Raw genomic sequence first — 26860 nt, forward strand, 5'->3', positions numbered from 1 at the left:
TCGTTGTGAAGGGGGGATGGGCTGTTCGCAATCTGACTGCGAAATGCGCTACACGTGCATTTCGTCATCACCATGACAACCAAACAAGAATCAAGAAACATTAAGATTTATTTTTATAGTTTCAAGTATTGTGATAATCGCAACAGAATTCCCTCCTTAGGCTACCTTGTGAGGCCACTGACTGGATGGGCCTGACTGACAGGTGGGTGGGCCCAGGCCCACCCGTAGCTAAGCGAGTGGTGGTAAGACTAAAAGTCTCACAGAAACCTACATTTTTGAGATATGAAGCTGAAAATTTAAACACAACTCATTTAGACTTGTGGCTTTAACTTTAAAGCATTTTTTAGTCTGAAAGAGAGAGAGAGAGAGAGAATAGAATAAAACAAATATTACAGCAAAATTTCATAACAATAAACTTAAACTTAAATAACTTTTAGAAACATTAATATTTTTTAATTTTTTTCACTTCAACAATAATCCTCCAATTGTCTTCTTTCGAAAGAGACCAACCTTATGTCTGTATTCCAAAGCATTCATGAATTACAGCAGTTTAAGTTTGTATAGTGCATTTTCATGTCTATGCCCAAAAATGGGAGTGACAGTTAATAAAAGTGACATCTTAAAATAAAGTGTAACCTATTGTTCTTTAATTCATAGTTGAATAATCCAGAACTTTCACATTTGTGCTTTTTGCTTTATTATATTTTTCATTAAACACGTACAAACAAAGACGCATGAAAAAAAAGTACAATAGAGAGACAGGCTTGATGAACATTGTTTGAACAAAGTTCACATAGTTAGAATCACTTTTTAACCTTAAGTAACAATTAGGACAGTTGCAGAATTAAATCAAACAAAATGAAATTGACCTTAAACAGATAAGTGTTTTTTATATGAAAATAATAGATCCATTATAAAAATTAGGCTATATATGCAGATCAATAAATATTTGTTTAAAAAAAATTAGATGACTTTACAATTCATGTTTCCTTTAGGTAGCTACTGCTACTTTAAATTAATCTACATCTGTTGTAATTTGTGATTAGAACACATGACAACACACTAAAGACACAATATTATACAGTAATGCTGAGAAGAGAAGTCATCCAGTGAAACAGAATGTTTGATGAACAGATTGAATTTAGGATTTTATGCACATAAACATCTGTCAGTGTACATGTATGGTGATTTTTTTTTTTTTTTTTTTTTTACTAAACCACACAATTCATATGTATTATGTTCCTCTGACACAATTTTGTTATTTCAAATGTTTAGTAAGTATGTAAGTTTCGGTGCACTTTTATGATTTTAGTGTGTGAACGGAACTTTTATTTTGAAGTGGCGATGTGACGTCACAAGGATGCGCCGCGCTCCTGCACTGTTGTTATTCGGCTGAAGAAAGGTTCGTGTTTTTAATTGTTTAAAGTGTTTAAATCAATGCAAACCGTCCTGATAATGTTATAGTTTTTACATGAACTGTAAAACGATTTGAATAGATAATTGTAATGCTTCATCTGACACATGAGTAAAGTGCATCAGCATCCATATGAGTAACAGTTCATTTTCAGTAACACGAGTGCAATTGTTTACTTGTGTGATCATTTATTCAGGCTACCTATGCAATTACCTGTTCAATTACTCATCTATATAATTATTGATTTACTATCGCGGGAAATGAGAGTGCTGTCCATCATTTTGAAAGCAGAGATCATTACAGAAAGTGAAATTAAAAACTTTTGATTTCTGTTCCTGCATTAATCCTCTCAGACACGATAGCTGGATCTAACTCAACATCAGTTTATAGCGGTTTATCAACAGTCTTCATTTATTGCCTTAATATTTCTCTATTTCTCTTTGCCCATACATTATAATGAAAGTGGGATAGAAGAATAAAAAATGTTTTACTCTGTTTGAAATAAAGCTAAAGCTGCTTTTGATTTTCATCGATGACTGAACTATAAATAATAAATAGGGCTGTCACGATTCCTCGATTAAATCAGAGTACTTGATTTAAAAAAATCCTTGATTGCAATTTACCCGTGTCGAGTAACCAGTAAAATGTCTTATTCAATTTAATAAACAATAAAAAATGACTCCGTTTTCTAAGACTGCACGATGTATTAAAACCATTTTAAACCCCACACTATAGCATAGTGCTTTTGTGAATTCACAAAGGCTGCGTTTCAATTAAATAAATATATGCCCTGCACTTTTAATATGCGCTTCATTGTTTATTATGTTTGTATTTTAAAGTCATTTTAAAGGCTTTGGTCTATTTTTATTGCCACAAAAATATCAGATTACTCGATTAGCCTAATCATCAAAATAATGAATCAATTACCAAAAAGGGCTGACGTACTTCACTTCTGAGTGAACGAGACTGAGGGAAGTTAACGAGGGAAGGTTTGATTGAGACGCACTCAGAGATTTAGTTTTGAGTCTTTTTCTTTGTTAATTAATCTCTTCTTAAACAGGACAAACACACAGAAAAACTCCTGGTGAAGCGACTGAGATCCACGTGACACTATTATAAAGATGGCGTTTATTAAAGAGGAGAGTGAAGACGTGAAGATTGAAGAAACATTCAGTGTGAAACATGAAGATACTGAGGAACAAACAGGTTGGTTTGTCTGGATGGACTGTGGACTTCACAGCTGAAACTGAGACACTAGTGCTGTAACTCTGTTTTAACTGCATATAGTGCCTACATTTCTTAAAACATCAAATAAAATTCGATTCAAACATGAAGGATTTGCTACAGTGAGATTATTTATAATGTACAAACGACTCAAAATTCACTCTGATCAATTACAGCTTTTAAAAGCAAATAAGATGGAAACACATTTGTGTGGGCAGTGGAAGAGTCTGCTTTAGAGGGAAATGCTGCTGAAATAAATACTGCTTTTAGAGGGAAATGCAATGAATGCTGTTTTTATGTTTTATGTGATACACATGGAAGCTAATAATACTCAGGGGCCGTATTCACAAAGCATTTTATCGTACCACTAGGAGTACTCCTAAATCGCACTAAAATATTTTAGCTAGGAGTTTTCTCTTAAAAGTTATTCACAACGCCTTTCAGACCTACTCTTAGTAAAGAGTAAGGACAACTCCTAAACTAAGAGTGAGTCTTCATTGCTATGGATGATGTCATTACTCATGCACGAGCTTGACTGAAGTGACCACCTTGATTGGCTGATGATTGTAACGCGGGAATGATTCCAAACACCTCCCCTACGATGATGAGTGACAGGTGACAGGTCTGAGAATGCGTGCGCTACACAAGTAGTGCGAAGGACGGAAGATGATGAATAACTGAATAAATAGCCTAAATGAATAAAGAGTAAGGCAAAACAAATAGCCTAGTAGCCTAATGAAACATATGGATTGATGCAATATCTTTGCAACATTATTGAGTTAATCTGTCACTATATGCCTCTGCCTACGTTTGCAAAGAGAAGAACATTTTAATTTGAATTTATAATTAAATGTTACAATTAGTTTAGTAGCCTAGTTTTGGTTGTTGTTGGTGGCGTTATTGCATCTCTAGTTATGCCTACAATGCAAAATTGTTCCCTCGCGATTGGAAGCTCCTGTAGCCGCCGCATACGCATTTCAAAACATCACAACGTGAAATGCCACAAAAAGTGGTTTGTGAATAGGTCTTAGTGAGTTAGGAGTCCTCTCGACTTCTTTTAAGCTGTCCCAGGCTTAGGTGCTACTTTTAGGGCTAAAATGCTTCGTGAATTACTCTTAGTCAAAAAAATTAGGAGTCCTAAAGTTAGGAGTGACACGCCCATTATTTTTAGGAGTTGCTCCTAAATTCGACAGTTAGGAGCTACTTTTAGCCTTAAAATTCTTTGTGAATACGGCCCCAGAACATCATAAAATTCAAAGCAAATAAAAGCAAAATGCCATAATGTGGTATCATGCAATTTCCCAGAATAATGTATATAATAACTAAATAAAATGAAAATTACTAAAAGGTTCTGACAAATGATAATTGCTGCAGTCTATTTATTTTTATTTTTATTAATTAATTAAAAAAATAGGTTTGAATGAATGATTCACTCAAAGACTTCATTTGTTTCATTACTGTATGAATGAGCGTTTTATATATATATATATATATATATATATATATATATATATATATATATATATATATATCAAATCTCTTGACTGAATGATTAAATGAAAATAAGTTTTTAACAGTCACTTGTCACCACCTACTGGTGTAACGGTGCAACTGATACAATCTTTAGCTACTTTCAAAAGGATGTGGGCCTACTCTATTTTGATCGTAGATATCAGTGTTCATAGTATAATGATCTGAAGAAAGAATGTTGAAAAGACTATTTCAGGGTTTAATTTATATTTAGTATATTTTAATACAATATTTTTATATTTTTTACAAGATACATTTATACTAAATATAATTGATAATAATTAAAAATATATATATTCTGCTAGAATATTTAACTGGAATATTTAGTTAGACATACTGATGAACTAAATCAGGAGTGTCAAGCTCAGTTCCTGGAGGGCCACAGCCCTGGAGAGTTTAGCTTCAACCCTAATTAAACACACCTGATCAGCTGATCAAGTCCTTCAGGGAAAACTGCTGGGGTCTCATTTATAAAACTGTGTGTAGGATCCTTACTAAAAGTGTACGTGTGCCCAAAAGCCTGAAATGGCGTACGCCAAAAAATATTCAGACTTATAAAACCGTTCGTACGCCAAAACCTGCGCAGAATTCACTTTATAAATCCCAGTCAGCGGAAGATTGTGCGCACATGCGTCTCCACCCCGAAATAACCATATATGGAGCTTACAACGCCTAGTTTTACTATGCAGATCCTCATCTGCATATCATTTGCATATTATTCATCCACGTTTAACCGTACAAGACACATTACATTAATAAAAATCTAGTAGTTGCCTATCCTTGCCTTGTTTTTGAATACATAAATCAAATAGTGTAAATTAGGGATGTCAATTTTCACAAATTCCCATGATCGATCGTCGTTTAAATTAACGATCAATTAATCGATTAATCGTTAGCCTTAATACTGCGATATGCGTCTACTGCAGTGGCTATGACAGCATGACAGGGTCTGCAAATGCTGCTCAAAACGCTATGTTCCTCACCAAATCAATTAGAATGGTTTTAAATATAAATAAAGGGCTAGTAGGATTGTAAAATGTTTCGATGTGATTGATAATTAAATTAATTATTTAATAATCAAATATAACTACTTATACAACGTGTCACCAACGCCGCCTCATATGCGCTTAGAATGTTGTGGACGTGCTCTTCCTGGAACAACTGCACGCGCTGAATGAATCTGCTACCGTTAAACTGGAGCACTTTGCTAGCACGTTATTTATCTAAAAGAAACGCGTCCTATATGAGATTAATCAGATATATTCAAAATAAACATCATATTACAAATTATATCTGCACAAAATGACGCAAATTCATGCACAAGTGAACTTGAACTAATACGTGCCATTCATTCAGAACTACTCATGTTGTGGACGCGCTCTTCCTGGAGCAATGCGACACGGCAACTAAACCCAAATAATTCACAATGTTTTATTACAATATTGTTCTCTTTATAATGTTATGTAATATTACAGTCCCAATAGTCATTATTAGTCGTGCACTGCCGTTTGAGCTGCGCGCGCTGAAGCTGACGCTTTACTACAGAGTTAATTCTTAACCAAATGCATCCAATATGAGATAAATCAGATATAGATAGGCCTACAGACAATAAACAGTATTACAACTTACATTTGCACAAAACAAAAGGCTGCGAATGCACACGCAAACTTATAGTCATGATGAAGGTGTAAAATGGTCCCAAACATAACTCCAGCGCGCTCGCTTTACATGTTTCGCGGTTGAACAGCGCGCACACGCATGAAGACCTGCTTAATCGATGATCGATAAGTTGTATCGATTAAATGTATTATCGACAATTAATCGATCGTCGATTAATCGTTGACATCCCTAGTGTAAATACATTTCCAAGAAAGTTTTTCTCAATCTTTTCCACTTGCCGAATTGTATTTTTAATTGATTTATATTTTTAATGGAAACAGATAGGCCTTGGGCATTATTTGCACGAAACAATTTTCTCAGACAATCTGGTATTATCATGATAAGCAATTATCTCTGTGGTTAAAACATTAAAACACGTACAGCACGCCACAGGAAAAGTGTTCAGAAGCATCGCATCCACAACAAATATTTCTATTGATTGAATATAATTTTTTTTTACTTCTCAGTAATGATTTCATGTTTAAGTGTTTAACTCCATTAATTTGAATGGCATATTTAATCTAAATGTTTATATCATAAGTAAAACATAGTTTAAATCATTATTTTATTTATTTAAACTGTTATTTGCGTCAGTTACACTAAACGGCCCAACGAGCTCGCTGGCTCGGACATTTAAGAAGGGATGGATATTTGCTTCAAGTGACAGGCTTGGTGAGTGAAATTATATTTGTATTATCGAAAGCGATTATTATACGAAGTGATTCACTAGAATTAATCAGTTTTTCCAGAGCTACAGTACAGACCGTTTACGACGAACCTATTCAATCGAATAAATCGCACCTTACCAGCGCTATATAAGAGATGTTGTTTACCTCCGCTCACTTGTCAGTGTACAAATGTGACATGAAAAACAGAGATTGCCGCACTACACCTCTAATCGTTGAGGAACAGTAGCTTTTTACTGGAAAAGCTTGTATTAAAAGCAGAGCTCTTCTTAAAGCTAAAAGTGTTTGGAGCGTCACCGTCATAGTGCGGGAATAAGGACACACTCAACCTTATAGCTCGATTTAATTTCATTGTCATCACTTAATTTTGTAGAAATTGTTTACACACAAATCACAAGACTGTTGTTACCATAGAATAAATGATCACTGTAAAAAATGAAACACAGCACAGTATTATATGCATGGCTGGAAGGGGCAGCTGTTGATTCTAGGTGAAGTCCATCGTGGAAAGTCTGAGGATGAGACAGGGTGCCAAAAAGAATAATGTTAGCATAGATGCCATTCAGAGGTAAAGAGTGGGAGAAATTTGGGAACTATTAGTTGGAAAGCAAAAGTCAGCACACCAAGGCTCCAAAAATGCACAAATTTAATAATGGATGATGTTTTGAGACCGCAGGCTCTTCATCAGACAATTAAACTTTATTTTACAGTCCTTTTCCCCATGTACTATGTACTCATAGCAATTAAAATAACTGGGTAATAACTAGGTACTTAACCCTGAACCTACCTCTAAACCTAACCTTAACCCATGTAGTTACATTATATTACCCAGTACATTCTTAGGTAAGTACACTATAAGTCCACGTGCAACCCAATTAAAAATGTAAACCAACAAGCCTTTATACTGACTCAAGGATTACATAAACCTACTGATCGTAATACACTTTTACATGGTACGTCTTATCATCCTGCATCATTAAAAGCCTTACCCATCTCTGAATTTAGTTGTATACGTCATATTTGTAGTAGAGATAGGTTTCTACAAGAGCATATAAGGATGAGTGATTCAGTCTGCTGTCAGTCGTTTTATGAATATGTCACAACGTGAGTGTCTGGTTTAAAGGCTGAAACCCTTGAGACATCGAGTGAACTGTCATATTCTGTACTCGCCATTAATCAAAGACACAAAAGACGTTTTACTTAAACATTTTACTTGGACCCTAATCTCAAGAAATGCTTTGAAAAACCAGAACGTTTAGTGTACAAGAGACCACCCAATCTTCACAATATTTTGGTTAGAACGGATTTAACCTCTGCCTCGCAATTTTTTAATAAAAGTACCTTCCGGCAACTATATATGCGGTAACTGTCAACAATGTAATTTTACTTCTAAAAATCAAACTTTCAAACATCCTCATACAGCATTTTTTATTTTTAAATAGGTGTTACTATTTTGTGCAAAACTGCCAATGGTGATTTACATGTTGCGTTGTCCCTGCAGTCTTTGCTATGTGGATTAAACTAGTCGTTGTGCCATTAGACGTACCAGGGCTCGAGACTAACGGCGTCCTATCGTCCTGGGGACGATAGAAAATGTGTTTAGGACGAACAGAAATATTCTCCAGGACGCCTACAGGACGAAAGACATTTTTGTATGCGTGTTCATTTATTACTAGCCTATTAGGGTAACTTACTTAGAAAATGCCAAAATTAACCGACCAAGCGCTGACTACAACGGAGCGCGTCTTCTCATGCTGTTACTATAGTTACTATCACTGGCCAGCTACTCACCCGGAGACTTGTTTCGCGGTACATCTATCACATGGCTTATTTTCACAGACAAAAACGAGACGATAACTAAATAAAACTAGTTTTGAATGACAAAAACCATGACGAAAATCTATTGACATTTTCGTCAACGAATAAAAACTACACAAAAATGTTAGATAGTGACGATTTGGGAAGCGATCCAGTCAGAAGCATAGGTCAGAACTGATGTCCTGCGTTTGTGGTAGATGCGCACATTTGTACTGTGACATGCTGATCTACCCAGCGGCACACGGGTTGACATGCGCTGAATCCTGCATGTCTCATAAAACGTTAAAAAACTTAAACGTCTGGGAGAATGAGTAGAGCAAACATATAGATCTGAATAAGAGTGACGACGCAAAAAAAGAGCTCTATTCGGTACGGTTTTCTGTGCGCACACACCCGACCCGAAGCGTGCAGCCATGCACAGAGACACCTATACAGCGCGCGAGTACTGAATTGAGCTCTCTTTCGTGTCTGAGTGGACAAATACACACAACATTATGTCGAAATGTCCGTTTTGGAGAGTATTCACGTAAACTATGTTGGTTATGTCTTAAACAGTTGTGAGTGTATCGCATGTGCATCAGTGCAATTCTGGATCCGCATGTCATTGGACATGATCCGATGTCTTAAAGTGACAGTAGTGATAAACCTAATGCGGTCTGTGTCCTTAATATTGATCAAGCAACAAAAGAAAAAGAGAAAAGCATTCACTGTTCGTTAATGGCTTTAATAATGGTTCATTATATTTAATTCATACAAATAAATATGTCTGCTGCTTGAAAGAATAAAGAATGATGATATTTTTGAGATATGTAGTCAACAGTATTTATTTGTTATTTTTTAATTCAACCAACTCAAAAACGTTTTGAGCTGTATGTATTTTTATCTTATTTTTCGTATATGTAAAAAAAAAATAAAAAAAATTTGTTCTGCATGAATTCAAAAAAGCATTTAACTCTATTTTTTATTTAATCTGTTTTTTACCTGTTTACAGATAACTACTTTGAATGGAGCTAAATAAATATAATAATATATATCATAAACATTTTAATGGTGTTTTTATTATGTAACTAACAACTATAGATGATAATAACAAAGTACAGAAACAACATGTTTATTTTGGGACGGTTGACATTCACTTTAGGACGGTTCAAATCGTTTTTCAGGACGGTTCCAGGACGGAGGTGAAAAAAGTTAATCTGGAGCCCTGAGACGTACGCAATATGTAGGAGTCAAATGTCCATGCCTTAGAGTTCACATTAATAATTTACTTTTGAAACGTGAAACTTTGGGATTTGCACTTTAGATACTGTATCACCTAAGGGATTAAATGAAGATTTTGGTTCATGCCGGTATTGTTATTATTATTAATCTTGTTACTTTCACATTTAATATCTTGTATTTTTCATTTGTCTTTTGTTCCATGGCATTATGATTTTTTTTCTTTAGCTAATATAATGTGTCATGTGATCATTGATTAACCACCTGTGTAAGTATAAAGACTTGTTGGTTAAACTGTTTAATTTCTGATGAAGAGCCGGCGTGTTCGAATCATCACCTGTGTGAGAGTCCATTATTAAATTGAGCATTTTTGTAGCCTTGGTGTGCCAACTTTTTTTCTGTTTTTTATGATGTCCTTTGTCAAGCACCCAACTTGAGCACTTTTGCCAGTGATTTGTGTGCTTTTAACGTGTCCCTGTAACGAAGTTAGATGTTGTGGGAAGGAGGAGGCGGGAACTGGCGAACTTTCAAAGACTAATGATAAAATAAACAAATACAAACTGAAAGTAAAAGACAACAGCCCCTCACGGACGACTGCTGTCACATCAAATAAAACATAAACATCAAATAAAATCCAGGCCTGGCCTCTCTCGATCTCCACTGTCATCGCTCCTCCGTGAGAGATACGAGACCGGTGCGTCTCACAGGTGTCGCTCATTAGAAATCACGCCACCGTCCTCGCGCTGTTCTCCCACGTCCCTCAGCCTCGTCCTGCTCGCCACAATCCCGTTTTCCGGAACTGTGAGTTGACGAATGAGATTGTGTATATTTGGCTGAAAAAATGCATCTTTTCATAAGCTACATATAAACTAAGAGAGTCTGGGATGAGTAAGAAAGAAGAGACTGATTATCAGCACAGTTGTTGCTCCCGAGTAATATTTACTATTATTTAACAAGCTGTTTTATTGACTTCTTTCCGCGGTTAAAACACTGAGCGATTGCATGGGATGTGATTCATTTCAGTAAGTTTTACTGTACATTTCAACATACCTTCTGATGTTCATTCATGTTTGTTTATTTGAGGCTGTAACTACTAGTGAAGAGGAAGAGACGACTGATTCATATGAGATCAAAAATATTTCTCTATTTTTTTATTTTTATTGTTAACGTTGTCGATAATGACAACTAATCATTTCAGCCCTAATGGACAACTATCACAAAACGTAAACAGTTGTGGATCATCCAGGTAACATTTGAATAGGGTCATTGTGTAAATTCAACTATTATTTTGTCTTTCGGACTTTGTTAACATCTGTTATGTGAACTAGCTTATGTAGTACTAAATAAGAAAAACTACATATAATTATGATCCGTCTTCTATATGCCCTTCAATATTTTGAAGATTCTGCAAGTTGTATATAAATCTATGATCTAAACTGTATTGTTTTGTCAGAATCATTGTGCTCCCATTCTTTTGAAATCCATCTGTTCCTGCAATTCTGTGCTGGCGCTCATTCAGTAAAGTCTGTGAAGTTTATGAGATTTTCACCGTGCAATTACAGTCTATCATGGTTTCAGAGTGTGCTGTATTACACAATTTGATTCCATTTTGATTCATTTTGAAAATATTTCAGCTATGAATCAGTTTTTCTTAAGGAGGAAATGCTCCCAACTAAACAGTGAACCATCTCATTTAATAACTACTATACTGCTATAGGCTACTTCATATATGTAGCCTAATATACACTATATTGTCAAAAGTTTTGGGACGTCTGCCTTTACATGCACAGGAACTTAAATTACATCCTATTCCTTAATATGGAGTTGGCCCATCCTTTGCTGCTATAACAGCTTCAACTCTTCTTTTCCATAAGGTTTAGGTGTGTATTTATGGGAATTTTTGACCATTCTTCTAGAAGTGCATTTGTGAGGTCAGGCACTGATGTTGGACAAGAAGGCCTGGCTCACAGTCTCCGCTCTAATTCATCCCAAAGGTGTTCTATCAGGTTGAGGTCAAGACTCTGTGCAGGCCAGTCAAGTTCCTCCACACCAAACTCCTCATCCATGTCTTTATGGATCTTGCTTTGTGCACTGGTGCGCAGTCATGTTGGAACAGGAAGGGGTCATCCCCAAACGGTCCCCACAAAGTTGGGAGCATAAAATTGTCCAAAATGCCTTGGTATGCCTAAGCATTAAGAGTTCCTTTCACTGGAACGAAGGGGCCAAGCCCAACCCCTGAAAAACAATTAATTATGATAATTATGTCACTGAAATGAATTATATCATTTACTGGGTAAAAAATCATGACCAGAAATCGGGCCATGCCTACCACACATTTTCCAAGAGTGTGATGTCAAAGTGCCCTACTTCTTCTGAACCAGATATGTCCACAGGGCTCATGGTCCTATTAGGGATGGGACGATTACCGGTTTCACTATAAACCACGATAAAATGTACTGACGGTTAGTATTATCGTTAAAACCTTGTTTGATTATCGCGATTTTAATAACTCACTGTAAATCCTGTCCAGCCAGCAACGACCAAATTTGAGGTGTGGTCATATTTTAGCTTTTACAAAAGTCCGTCAAGGGAAAGGGAAACTTAATCGATGATGGTCACCCAGTCTGCAGAACATGCACAAAAAAGTCACTGCAATAGGGGGGAAACACTTCAAATCTGCCGAGTCGTCTTGTGTGACCATCATCCACTGTTGTATAGCGAACGCAAGGCAAGTTAACTTTGACCTCAATACCAAAACTACGTCTGGGAAATAATTGGGCACAAAATGTTGTTTTTAGTTAAAATATTTTCTCTCACTCACTTGAAATAAACATGAAGCTTCCGCAAAGAAAATTTCGCAGCAAGTGGCTTTGAGCCAAAGACAAACGATCAAGTTCAAACAAGACTATTTAGAGTGACATTTAAGGGATAATAATGTATATTGTACACTTATTAAACCGATTTTTATTATTTTTATTTTTTACCACATAATTACAGGGACATGAATTGAGATTAATGTTTTAAATCTTACTTGTTTATAAATTAATTTTGTACAGCGTACAAAACAATCGTCCAGACAAGATGATGATCACAACAATATTATCAAACTCTGTAAACAATAAATCAACTCCGATTTCATTTTCAATACAATCAAAAACGGAGACGCAAGACGGCAAGTTGTATTTCAATGAAGCGAGAGAGCGTGTCCGTTGTGATACATGGATTTGCGCTGTGTGCATAGAGCTGCTTGTTTTATTTGCTGTTTGTTGATTTTCAAATATAAAACTTGTTGAAATGTTTTCAGTGTGAGCATCAGTTATTTTTGAACACTTTCATCTCGCTTTAACAAAACCGTGATAATATTGATAATCACGATAATTTTTGTCACTATTATCGTGATATAAAATTTTCATACTGTCCCATCCCTAGGTCCTATTGTTCGTCTAAGGATTATTACTATGCTTTTTGGAGCTTTTGGAACTCTTAACATGCTTTAAAATATGTTAGAGTCATTTGCCATTGCTGCATATCACACATAGCTGTACGGATTTGTATTCGTACATGTATTGTTCTCATCGACACAAACAACTTTTTTTGACAATTGTTAGCTCAGAACAACAATAAGTGTTTGAGGCTTTGTATATTTGGGTGTTTTGATGCTCTTAGCATGTATAAAATTTCATGAAATTCTGCACACACATCAGAGTTGTCTGCCATTGGTTGTAGGAAACAGCTAAGACATGGAGGTAGAGCAGGGGCGGTAACTTCAGACCTGGAGGGTCACTGTCCTGCTAAGTTTAATTCCATCCCTAATGAAACACACCTACCTCTGTGTTCAAGAAATCATGAAGACTTTGGTTAGATTGTTCAGGTGTGTTTGATTAGGGATTGATCTAGACCAGGGGTGTCCAAACTCTGCAGAGTTTAGCTCTTTCCTCAACACACCTGCCCGGAAGTTTCTAGTACGCCTAGTAAGACCTTGATTAGCTGAGTTAGGTGTGTTTGGTTGGGGTTGGAGCGCAACTCTTCAGGACAGCGGCTCTCTAGGGCAGAACTTTGACCCAGAGTTAGATTGCTCAGTTGTGTTTGATAAGGGATCGATCTAGATCAGGGGTGTCCAAACTCTGCAGAGTTTAGCTCCATCTTGCCTCAACACACCTCTCTGGAAGTTTCTAGTATGCCTAGTAAGACCATGATTAGCTGGTTCAGGTGTGTTTAATTGGGGTTGGAACTGAACTTTGCTAGGCAGTGGCACTCCAGGAGCAGGATTGGACACACCTGATCTAGACTCTGCTGGGCAGTGGCCCTCCAGGAGTTGCTCATCCCTGACCTGAAGTCACCAAACTTGGTACGTATATTGTGCTCCTCAAGCCGGACAACTTTCAAAATCATGTGGATGTGGCTATTGTGGTTCAGGGACATATCTCCCAATTTACTCACTTACATCCATCTGCCCACCGTGTGACGATGGGGCTGTAGTGCTTGAGCCTGTTATACATTTTTACAGCTATTTGATGGGTTTGATGCTTTAAATGTCTAGATGTTTTGATGCCTGTTGCTTTGTGCCATTAAACTGGGGTTAACATGTATTTGTCTTTTTTTTACTTAGATCTGATGATGCTAAAAGAGGAGATTCAAGATCCGAAAGAAACAGAAGAGAAAGATCAGTTTGAGAAACATTATTTCACAACTGGAGAAAAATCATTTCGTTTCTCACAGACTTCACCAAAAAGAGCTCAAAAGACAGCAAATAGAAGCTATTTCACCTGCCAACAATGTGGAAGGAGTTTCACTCAAAAAGGAAATCTTAAATGTCACATGAGAATTCACACTGGAGAGAAGCCATACACATGTCAACAGTGTGGAAAGAGTTTCACACATCAAGGAACCCTTTATACCCACATGAAAGTTCACACTGGAGAGAGCCCTTACACCTGCAAACTGTGTGGAAAAACCTTGAATCGAAAAGGAAACCTTAAGACTCACATGAGAGTTCACACTGGAGAGAAACCTTTCACATGTGATAAGTGTGGAAAATGTTTCACACGTAAAGAGAGCCTTAATAACCACATGAGGATTCATGTAAAAGATAGCTGTTGTGTATGCCGTCAGTGTGGAAGGAGTTTCACAGACAAGAAACAGCTTAAGAGGCACGTAAAAACTCACTCCGGAGAAAAGTCTTACATGTGCCATCTCTGTGGAATGAGTTGCGCAAACAACACAAACCTTACAGTCCATGTGAGAGTTCACACTGGAGAGAAGCCTTACAGCTGCCAACAGTGTGGAAAGAGTTTCAATCGAAAAGAAAGTCTTAAGACTCACATGAGAAGTCACACTGGAGAGAAGCCTTTCAGCTGCAAACTGTGTGGAAAGAGTTTTACACATAAAGGAACCTGTTATACCCACATGAAAGTTCACACTGGAGGGAAGCGTTTCAACTATCTTTAGTGTGAGAAGAGATTCAGCATCAAATATATCTGAAAAGTCATTTGCAGACTTGTAGTGTTCTGAGTGGAGCGATTTAAAAAATCATCTGTGCATTCACTCTGGAGGAAATAGGGTACCCGTCGGTCCTTGAAAAGCTTGTAAAAGCATTAAATTAACTTTCAACAACTTTAAGTCCATTAAGGCCTGGTTTCACAGACAGAGCTTAGATTAAGCCAGGATTAGGCTTTAGTTCAATCAGGGCATTTAAGTAGCTTTTATAAACCTGCCTTAGGAAGAAAAAAAAATACATTACTGGTGTGTATCTTGAGACAAAACAATGGCACTGAACCACTGACTTAATTTAATGGTGTATTCACACCTGACATGTTTGGTTCAATTGAATCCAACTCAAGTTCGTTTCCCCCTTTGGTACGGATCTTTTGGGCAGGTGTGAACACAGCAATCGCACTCTGGTGCAGACCAAACAACCGTACCGAGACCCAGCTGAAGATGTGGTCTTGGTCTGGTTCCAAACCAACCAAACATGAGAGCATGTTCTCTCCGCCGGAACCATCTTGCAGCACATCTTCGTCTTTGCAAAATCCTAATTACAACATAGCATAGATTACTTATGCAAGCAGGACGAGGCCGAGGGCCGTGAGAGAACGGTGCGAGGCCGAAGCTGAATCGGCCTCTTATCTCTCATGGAGGAGCCACGGAAGCATAAAAGGAAGAGAGCGACGACAGTGAAGGACGAGAGAAGACCAGGCCTGGACTTTTATGTTATGTTTTGTTTATGTGTGTGACGGCAGTCGTCCGTAAAGGGCTGCTGTTTTTACTTTCATTTTGTGTTTTTTTATTTATTAAATTGTTTAAATGTTCCCTGGTTCCCGCCACCTCCTTCTCATAAATACATATTTTTTTACAATGACATTGTATCATATGATGCTCATAAGTTTCTTCATATTGCGTTAGTAGCTGATAACACCAAATCAGAAAAAAAACGAAACACTTTGCACTACGTAAGATCTCCATGATTAGCCTGTTTTTGCACTTCATGCTTTTCCCTGGTTGAGAATTTCTGTCCAATGAATGGATGACTTTAGCACACGTTTGGTTTTGTTTACAACTTTTAGTTCACTTGCTAAAAAGGCAGTGTGAAAGTGAACTAGCAGACTTTCTTGGTGTGAACTTTGACTTTCCCTAACTTTCCCTAAGATATGTCAGTGCTAGTTGCTTTCAGTTAATACAGCTTTAACATGCATTTTAGTCTGGGATAGGCTTAAGCCTTGTCTGTGAAACGGGGAGGAAGTCTCAAAAATCATAAATAGGAGGGGAAAGTCTTAACTGTTTGCAAAGATTTATAATTTTTGAAGCACAAACAGGACATGCTTGGAAAAGGAAAACATGATTTTGCATAACAGAGCTGCTAGAGTGATTCGGGTGTGTTTAGTTGGACAAGAAGTTATAGGGGAAATGTAAATTTACCAGCAAGTGGCTTGAAAATATTAGAACCAGTACCAGTAAATGATTTGAAAGCCCGTTGCAGCATTTGTAAGAAATGCCTTAAATGTGGCTCTATGGGTGTTAAGGCCGTGGAATCGCACATGCAAGGAGAAAAGCACAAATGATATGTGCGATTTCGGATAGTGGCAAATCATCACTCATACACCTCTAACAACAACTCCGACTTGTTTTTAAAGCAAGTGTTCCCAAGTCCGAGCTTGTAAAAACTTTTACATGTGGACGAGACCAAACTACCTACACCACCAAGTTTGGTTTAGCTCAGTGTATATGTTTTGTTACTCGCTTGTTTCATTGCTATGATTTATATAATTTTATTATTGGCTTTGCAATAATGCAGGTGACCAGATTGTCCAGCATTTTCAAGATTTCCTGTCTCTTGAGGGAAAGACTAATTTTCCTACTTCCAGCCCATGGACACAGGACTACATGTGTTCTTGCATGGATTCTTCAATCAGTCATACCGGGAGCTTTGGGCTTTTGGTCAGAAACTCCTTTTTCATAGAGGGGTTTTCAATGTCCTACTGACTAAAGGACTACTAGATTCTTAAGCTTTAGCTAGGTCTCAGTACCGTTTATACTTTGACCAGAAAAGGAGGGAAAGAGACAACAGTGTACAAACTCAGAGAAGGATACATTCATGTTCATGAATATGCGAAACAGGTTGCATTGCCAAGAAGTAATCATTTATACTAATTAAAACTAGATGTACCGCATCGCGGTACAAAATATGACCGCCGCTCAGGCCTGCACTGGCTTTCCACAAAAATAAATGACGTGGAGTAATTTGGCTGTATTGCGTGTTTATGTATATACCTAAAAAAAGTAATAGTATGTGCATGTCTGTCTGTGTGTGTGTGTGTGTGTGTGTGTGTGTGTGTGTGTGTGTGTATGTGTGTGTATTTGTGTATGTGTGTGTCTGTGTGTGTGTGTGTGTGTGTCTGTGCGTGTATGTATGTGTGCGTACATGTGTGCGCGTGTGTGTTTGTGTGTGTGTGTGTCTGTGCATGTGGATTTGTATGGGTGTGTGTCTGTGCGTGTGGATGTCAGTGTGTGTGCATGCTTGCGTTTGTTTGTATTCCTGCATGTGTGTGTGTGACAGTATCATCCTAAACCAGCAACCCTTCGCTCAACAGCACCATCTACAGGCCGATGAGTGTACAGTCACTAAATGTGCACATAAATGAATTTATTTTATACCCCCCCATGGATGAAATTCTACAAAACTTAGCAGAGGATACCCCCAGAGGTTGTCAAGTTAATCATACACATGAAATATGGTGCAGTTCTGAACATCTCCACTGAAGATAGGGGCGATTAAAGCAGAATAATATTGCATTTTCATTTTTTATAGGAGGGGCGCAAATCACAAATGAGTGATTATGGGCTAGGTTGATGTGCCATAAAAATTTCTTCATCCTCGGTGCCACGGTTCAGGTAGTTATTTAGGAAAAACTGCATTTTTTTGGGTTTGGGGGGGCCCAGCGCGGGGGGGGGGAGTGGCCCCCGGGGACCAAACGAAATTTTTCCTTAGAAGTCTAGTGGGGCTACATGCCCACCAAATTTCATGTTCCCCGGTGTTTCGGTGTCCCTGGTATCGTTGACGAAAAATTTACGGGGGCCCCAGCGCGGGGGGGGGAAGTGGCCCCCGCGGACCAAACGAAATTTTTCCGTAAAAGTCTAGTAGACCAACGTACCATAAAAATTTCTTCATCCTCGGTGCCACGGTTCAGGTAGTTATTTAGGAAAAACTGAATTTTTTGGGGTTTGGGGGGGCCCAGCGCGGGGGGGGAGTGGCCCCCGGGGACCAAACGAAATTTTTCCGTAAAAGTCTAGTAGACCAACATACGATAAAAATTTCTTCATCCTCGGTGCCACGGTTCTGGTAGTTATTTAGGAAAAACTGAATTTTTTGGGGTTTGGGGGGGCCCAGCGCGGGGGGGGAGTGGCCCCCGGGGACCAAACAAAATTTTTCCTTAGAAGTCTAGTGGGGCTACATGCCCACCAAATTTCATGTTCCCCGGTGTTTCGGTGTCCCTGGTATCGTTGACGAAAAATTTAAGGGGGCCCCAGCGCGGGGGGGGAAGTGGCCCCCGGGGACCAAACGAAATTTTTCCGTAAAAGTCTAGTAGACCAACATACCATAAAAATTTCTTCATCCTCGGTGCCACTGTTCAGGTAGTTATTTAGGAAAAACTGCATTTTTTTGGGTTTGGGGGGGCCCAGCGCGGGGGGGGAGTGGCCCCCGGGGACCAAACGAAATTTTTCCTTAGAAGTCTAGTGGGGCTACATGCCCACCAAATTTCATGTTCCCCGGTGTTTCGGTGTCCCTGGTATCGTTGACGAAAAATTTAAGGGGGCCCCAGCGCGGGGGGGGAAGTGGCCCCCAGGGACCAAACGAAAATTCAGTAAGGTGACAAAAAAAAAAAAAAAAAAAACTTTGACAATCCCTATATGACCGGCTAGCTACGCTAGCGGCGGTCATAATAAACAGCAAAATGTAAATATCCAGGGCACCATGTCAAGGCACTAACACATCAACAAATTCTAAATGTCTGACAGTACATACGCTACTTGGATGATATGTAAATCACATGTTTCAGTGCATGTTTATGAGTAACAAAATCTTTAGAATTTTATAACTATAGAAAGAAATGCCAAAATATCAAAGCACCCAGGCTGGATCCATTTGCAAACTTTATTTATTTTTTTTAGTTTCTGATATTAACAGAGGTGGAAATGTCTGTACGGAAGGTCACCCAGAACACCCTAGCAACTGCATAGCACAGCTGAGAATATCCTAGCAACACTTTAGCAAAAAAACAGAACATTCTGACCCAACTTCAAACTTTTTTTAATTTTAGGACAAGAATTTAACTTGACTTTTAAACAAGCCAACATAAAGTTTTTCAGTCTAGATCAGCGGTTCCCAAACTTTTTTTCCTGCGCACCCCCTTCTATGTCCCAACCGGGTTGGCGCACCCCCAATCCCCGCTTAAAAAAAAAAAAAACGCAACAAAGCTTTGTTTTATCGCCATATAAAGACTCATGTTTAATCATGCGCAAATAACCAGAACACGCATGACAATAACAACATCAACAAAGTTTCAATATAATGCAACAAAGCTACGCACAAGCTTCCACTTTTAAGAGGACGAGTGACAGACACAGGCTCAGTAACAGAAAGCACGGTTATTTTCAGCCGCGTAAAAGAAACATTGCAGCAATATTAAATGACCGTGGAGCTAGCATCATCATCATCATCATAACACAACGGTTATGGAAATTAGAACGACAGTACATTGAATTGCAATGAAGTTACAAACGATCCACAACATTAAATAGAATAGGCTCCGAAATAGATAAAATAAATAAAAACGAGGATCAATCTGATACTTTTCAAGTGCGACTAAAATTAGCCTACACACGATCCACAACATAATTAAGTAACAAAGAGCATAGGCTCAAACATAAAATAAATTAAAAGAGGATCCATCTGGAACTTTTCAAGTGCAGCGCAAAAGTCGCTCAGCCTGCTGCGAGAGAGAGAGAGAGAGAGAGAGAGAGAGAGAGAGAGAGAGAGGGAGGGAGGGGGGTGGGGGCTGGGAGACGGGGAGGAGGATGTATTAGTATTCCCAGTAGGCCTATATGTGTAGCAATAATATCAAATACTTACCCATATTAATGCGACGGGTGGGCTTGCATCTTGGCACAAAGCTCTCCGAAGTTTGGCGCAATGGAAGACAGTTTAAGCCTCAATTCCTTCTCAACAGCATCCAGTCTTTGCCGATGTTTCGTTTTAACTGCTGCCATAGCAGAGAAAGTTGTGGCGAAGGGCATCAAAACTCACAAGGCTTGCTTTGCCAAGACTGTGTATGATGTCAGTGACTCTGTCCAAAAATCCACAAGTGGCTTTCGTTTGAACTGTAACTGCAGTGCTCCATCAGATGACAGCTCGATCAGCTGCTCCTGCTCGTGAAATGACAGCTGTGGGACCTGGCAGGGAAACTTCAAATGGATTGCGAATCCAAGCGCGCGATGTGTCCATAGGTGGGAAGTGTTTCCGTAGATGCTCTGCGAGTTGGTTGAGGTGTTCAATTATGAGACTTTTTACATGCTCACCCAGGTCCACGTCATTTTCCCCCAAGAACTCGTGAAGCGTAGGGAAACACAGTTGTGTGTTCCCACTCACACAACTCGCCCAGAACCGTAGCTTCTTTATCATGGCCTCAATCATGGACTTGAACACAGTTACACTGACTCCCTGCAGACTTAGATTGAGTTCATTCAGAGCTGAGAAGATGTCCGCTAGATAGGCGAGCCTTTTCAGAAAATCTTCGTCATGCATACTGGAGGCCAAATGAAATGGATTCTCCTCAAAAAACTGCTGCAATTCGTGCCGGAGTTCAAAGAGCCTTGTCAGCACTTTGCCGCGGGACAGCCAACGCACCTCTGTGTGCAGCAGCAGTGATTTGTGTTCGCTGCCCATCTCATTACGGCTGACTAGTGTAGCCAGGATGTCTTCAGACATGGCATCAATGCGGCGTGACACAGTGTTATTGGACACAGGAATCATGTCCAACTTTTTTGCCTCTTTCACTCCAATCATACACTCCACCATCTCTTTGGCCGCTGGCAAACACACGTCTTCGGCAATTGTGTGCGGCAGCCCCTTTCTGCCTACTCTGTAACTGAGCAGATAATAAGCCCGTAATGTGTCTTTCGTAGACCCAACGCATGAATGAAACTGCATTTTTTTTTTGGCTTTTCTGCAACTCCTCCAACTTTGCTTTAAAAAATGTAAGGGGCTTTTGACTTAAATTGCCATGTTTCGTGTGCAGGTGACGACGGAGATAAGACGGCTTCAGACAGCTGTTTTCTAGAACTTCACTGCACAACACGCACTGAGGCTTCGGGCAATCTGTATCGCCGATCCAAGTGAAGCCCAGACCCAGATAATTGTCATCATATTTCCTTCTTTTTTTTCCCCGTCTGGTGTTCACCCTCATCACCTCTTTTTTGCCATCTCCTTCCCTCCTCTTCGGTTTCCTCCGGCGCATCTTCCCGCTCATTTTCTTTCTCTATTATTCTCTCCGTCTCTGTTGCCTCCAAATCCTCACTCTCTCTTGGTCCCTCTCCTCCTTCGTGACTAACAACTTTATCATAAGACGTCCCACTTGACAGTTTCCCTGATTTCAGCCAGTTAAGCATATTTATAATATATATATGGAATGAATGAAACGAGTTGGCGCTCATAGCCTATAGCCTGCAGTGCATAAAAGAAGAGCAGTGCGTAGAAGACAGCAGCTGTCTTCTTCTACGTTTCTATCAAAAACTAATAAATTATAGTTTTTTTATTTAAAATAAAAGGAAAAGGAATTTACAAAGGAAATGTTTGCTGTTAATGTTTTTTTATTGTATGGAAAAACCCACTTAAAAAAACAGACCGCCATTTCATTTTTCCTCTCGCGTACCCCTGGGGGTGCGCGTACCACACTTTGGGAATCCCTGGTCTAGATAATTAAAGTGTATCTTCACAGATTTTCATCCTGCTTTGTATTGTTACAACATTGATAGTTTATGTAAATGAATAATGTCATCCAGCTGTCTTTTGACAGCTTAAGGGCTTTTGTGGAAACTATAGATTATACTTTAGCATTTTCGTATCAACACCCATGGACAGCTGGATCGACAGAGGTTTATTAACAGAACAGTTATTGTAAGGGTAGGTTTATCGCTGAAAACATTCTTCTTGTCTTCTCTTTAAACAGCATTATAGTAAAAATGGAACACTCTGGCAACAGTTTTCTTACCTGTATACAAAAGCGTTTTGCTTTGGGAAGTTGTGCGAAACTTGATGGAACGGCAATTTCTTTGAAGGGATACTCCACTTTAAAATGAAAATTCTGTCATCATATACTCACCCTCATGTTGTTTCAATCCTGTATGAATTTCTTTCTTCTGCTGAACAGAAAGGAAGATATTTAGAAGAATGTCAGTAACCAGACAGTTTCTGGTCTCATTGACTTCCATAGTAAATATTTTTTCCTACTATGGAAGTCAATGAGACCAGAAACTGTCTGGTTACTGACATTCTTCTAAATATCTTCCTTTCTGTTCAGCAGAAGAAAGAAATTCATACAGGTTTATGATGAAAGAATTTTCATTTTAAAGTGGAGTATCCCTTTAACTAAAAACACTACTGAAGTTTTTCAGATTTTCCGTCTCAGCGCTATCTCCATATTTACGATTCTTTGCAGCCTTTAGCCGCTGCTTACAACGTGCCGGATCCATCACTGAAAACCGTAAGTAACTCACTCCCACTAAAATTCTTTGAATTCTTGCAACCGGGAACAATACAAGTCGACACCATTGTGATTTAAAAGTTTGCTAAGTAGTTCCTACTAAAGCAAGGTGGTATTTAATTCTGGTAAGCATAGCAGACTGGCCTTTGACGACAACGTGCCCAGTGCATTATTGGTGTTTTCCCTACCTATTTGGCAAACGGGAAGATAGCAGCCTTATTTCTGTTTTCTCTAGTCAGCTAGTACCAATTTTAAAATTTTCTAGTGTAGGCAGCCAAGCTTTTTTAAAAGCCCATTTTGCCGGTGGTGAAGTAGCCCTTTAAAATGAACTCTGTTATCAGTTTCTGTGATCGCGATCTTACAGAAGCCCTGAACTGCAACGTGGAAAAAAATAAGAAAAAAATCGGTGAGATTAAAGTTGAAATTCTCAGTTCTCGCACATGCGCTCTCGTGGACTCACATCAGAGGCCCAAACGGAAGAAAATGAATAGTTGAATAAAGTAAGTTTTTTTTTTTTTTTTTTTCGCACAAAGTATTCTCGTTGCTTGATAAACTTAAGGTTGAGCCACTGTAGTCAATTGGACTATTTTAACGATGTCTTTACTAACTTTTCTGGGCCGGCAGATACAATTACCTAGCAGCCCATGAAGGAGTGAACCAGCTCTCAGATTTCATCAAAAATAAATTAATTTGTGTTCCGAAGATGAACGAAAGTCTTACGGGGTTGGAACAACATGAAGGTGAGTTATTACTGACAGAATTTTCATTTCTGGGTGAACTAACCCTTTTAACTCATGCTTGTTAATAGGTGTAGGGAACTCAACAATTGCAGAACCCTTAGCTTCTATTGGTCGCACCTGACCCTGTCTCACACATTTACCAAGGTATACAACTACAGCTTTAGCAAATTCACATTTTGCTAAGTTTAAGGTTAGTGAACCATCAGCTAACCATCCAAACACTTCATCCAACCAATGTTGTTTTCGTCAACGATGACGATAACGAAATGATTTCGTTGACGCACCTTTTTTTTTATGACGATAACGCGACGATGACTAGCTAAAAATGGCTCTAAGGTGACTAAAACATGACGAGACGTTTTCGAGTTTTCGTTGACGAGACGAGACGGAACGAAAATGATTATAAGTCTGACGTTCACAATGCATGTCATTTCTGCCTAAAGGCCAATTTATACTTCTGCGTCGGGTGCGCGTAGAAGGTACGGCGTAGCATACGCATTGACGTGTACCATACGTCGTACCCTTCGCCGTACCCTGACGCGCACCTCCTCAAAAATTTAACCGCAAGATCTGTGATTGGTCGGCTGGATAGCATCGCGTTTCCACCTATGCATTTCCGGAATGATCTTCTGCACTCTGCACCGCCCGCCCGCCATTTTTAAATTCCGAAGATCAGTGAAGAGCCATGGAAATAGACCAAGTGACCGAGAGATTGCTTGAAGAAGTGCGGAAATACAGCCATCTGTATGACTCAGTCGCCATTGCTCGTAGAAACCTAAACTCAAAACAGCCGCGAGGAATGTAAACACAGTGGAACATTAAAACCCACCCGCGCCAACTAGCGTTTCGGCGGTGTAACTGCAGAGCAACACAGACATTCGCAGAAGTATAAATGCTCACGACGGCGTCGCCTACGACGTACACTCGACGCAGAAGTATAAATTGGCCTTAATTTGCATGAAATCTGTCTGTTTTGAGCAAAAAAAATAAGTATCAGCAATGCTGCCGCTTCCTATCCTTGTTTTGGGTACGCCCACCACCCGGCTGCCACCATGCCACGCATCAGATTCCACACAACAACAACACACCTGCGGCTGCGGCTAGTCACTCGCCACACATCTTCGATATGAGGCGCCGGACTGGACAAAAGTGAAACGAACTGCGCGAGAGAGACCGAGTGTATGCGCGAGAGAGACCGAGTGTGTCTGCGCGCGAGAGAGACCGAGTGTGTCCAAGCATTAGTTTAGTGGGCTAATTGGTACAAAGTAATATATAATTATTATATAACTTAGATTATAACATAAATTATTATTTAACTAATTATATAATAAAGCCACGATTGCCAAAGTAAGAATGTTTTTATTCCTGGCTTTTTTTTGTTGTAAAACAGTGATTCCACTGTTACCACTTTATCTGTGTGTAATGTTGTAGTAGCTCAAAGTTTTTTGCTGTTTAAACTGTAAACCATTCCTTTATTACTGTGATTACTAGTGAAAATAGCCAATGTGCTGAAATTTTAGAAGAGCATCAATTCATGGAAAAAATATAACTTGAAATATGGGGATGAAAGGTTTCTGACAATGAAGTAGCATACAGCTTGGCAGCACTGCATCTCCATCAATGAGAAAGTCTAGTTTATTATGCAAAGGTTTTAAGGTTAACTGTTGTTTTATGAATTGCAACACTTGCTACAACCTGTCAAACCTAAGCCCATTTCCAATACTTTTTAACCTAAATTAATTTGTTAAAGACTACTTTTTTTTTTTTTTTTTTACTAAAATTGACTAAAACTTGACTAAAACCTTTTTGTGTTTTCGTCGACTAAACCTTGACTAAAACTTTCAAGTTTATAAGTGACTAAAATGTGACTAAAACTAAAAAGCATTTTCGTCCAAAAGACTAAGACTAAAACTAAAAGGGCTGCCAAAAACAACACTGCATCCAACTTGATCAAATGATCTTCCCATGAGTTGGAGTACACCACAACATCATCCAAATAAACTGCAGTATTCTGCAGTCCTGACAATACGCGGTTCATGAGTCTTTGAAAGGTGGAAGGTGCATTTCTCATGCCGAAAGCCATAACAGAGTATTGCAGGAATCAGGTGTTATGAATGCTGATATTTCTGAAGCACGAGGCATTTGGGGAACTTGCAGTACCCTTTTAGCAAGTCTAATTTTGTGACATAGCATGCACTACCAACTCTGTCTACTCTGTCTAAAGATTTAGGCACCGATATATAAGGGGACTTTGACTAGGCAGAGCCAAACCATGATCAAGTAGATATTGAACTTCAGATTTCATAAAATCACGTTTCCTTGGGTTCACTTGGTAAGGATGTTGCTTAATTGGTTGACTGTTACCTACATCAATTTCATGACATAGTACAGTAGTTTGGGATGGCACATCAGCGTAAAGGCTGGGATATTTACCAATCAAACTACTAATGGCTTCAAACTCACTTGCAGACAAATGAGAAAGGCAGGACTTTAAGTTAGCCAAAACAGCAGAATTCTGTGTACGGGCACACAAAGTTTGAGCAACTTTTGCCACCAACCCATCCCCATTCCCTGGGGCTTTCCCAGCTTCCAAGCGAGGTCCTTTTTATTCCTGTCTCTACATTTTTTTTCTGTTCGTATTATTTATTTTATATAATTGGCCTTAATAAATTCTGACTAAATGCCTGGTGTGGTTCTATGCACAACAAAGCAAATCTTTTATCACATAACTTGATTTTTAATATACGAGACATATTAATTTTGTATTTAATGTTATTTATTCCATAACTAAATATAGATTATATGAAACATCATTGTAATGTAAAGACAACCAAAAAAGAAAAGAAAAAGAAAGGTTTATTACTTTTGGAGGCTGGCTCCATTTATTTATTAAAAAATAAATAAATACTTTTACCTTGTATACAAACATGGAAAACCTGTAATTTTGAAAAGGTTAGTGACTCAGAGTTTAAACTTAATACATGTGCATGTTGTGGACCTGACAGCCTGGAACTGAGGCTGACAACCTGAAAAAAAAAAAACACGAAATATTATAATGGAGGAAAACAGTTTTTAGAAAGACATGCTCTTTATTCATTCGATTCACATGACGTCACTGTAGCTTTGCGCCGCCATCTTTGCGACCGACGGTCTCAGTAATGCCTGCAATATGTTGTGCAGTTGGCTGCAACAACAGCCGAAAGAGGAACCCTGAACTGGTATTTTATTCTATACCAAAAGAAGAGAGAATCATTTATTTAAAAGACTTGAAGTCTCATGTTAGTTTGCGGTTAATTATATTTCCATTATACTCTT

General features: G+C 38.6%; 1 protein-coding gene and 1 long non-coding RNA gene across 3 annotated transcripts in view; one reads left to right on the plus strand and one right to left on the minus strand.

Moving 5' to 3' along the window:
* LOC309496565 overlaps positions 1–26860 on the minus strand; it is a 381708-nt gene that overhangs the window by 194619 nt on the left and 160229 nt on the right. The gene's annotated exons all lie outside the window — the stretch shown is intronic.
* On the plus strand, positions 1340–15857 carry LOC309496552 (uncharacterized protein). 2 transcript variants are annotated; one of them, XR_014205152.1, is made up of 4 exons: positions 1340–1402; positions 2475–2620; positions 14159–15119; positions 15246–15857. XR_014205152.1 is itself a non-coding variant. In XM_082166554.1 (3 exons), the coding sequence occupies exons 2-3, from the start codon at positions 2536–2538 to the stop codon at positions 14995–14997; spliced, it is 924 nt and encodes a 307-aa protein (XP_082022680.1). In that variant the 5' UTR covers positions 1340–1402; positions 2475–2535; the 3' UTR covers positions 14998–15857. The 2 variants fall into 2 exon arrangements, 1 of the variants encoding a protein (XP_082022680.1); XM_082166554.1 differs by having other exon boundaries at positions 14159–15857.

This window comes from Leuciscus leuciscus, assembly GCF_965113295.1.
Source record: "Leuciscus leuciscus genome assembly, chromosome: 4".
Lineage (NCBI taxonomy): Eukaryota > Metazoa > Chordata > Actinopteri > Cypriniformes > Leuciscidae > Leuciscus > Leuciscus leuciscus.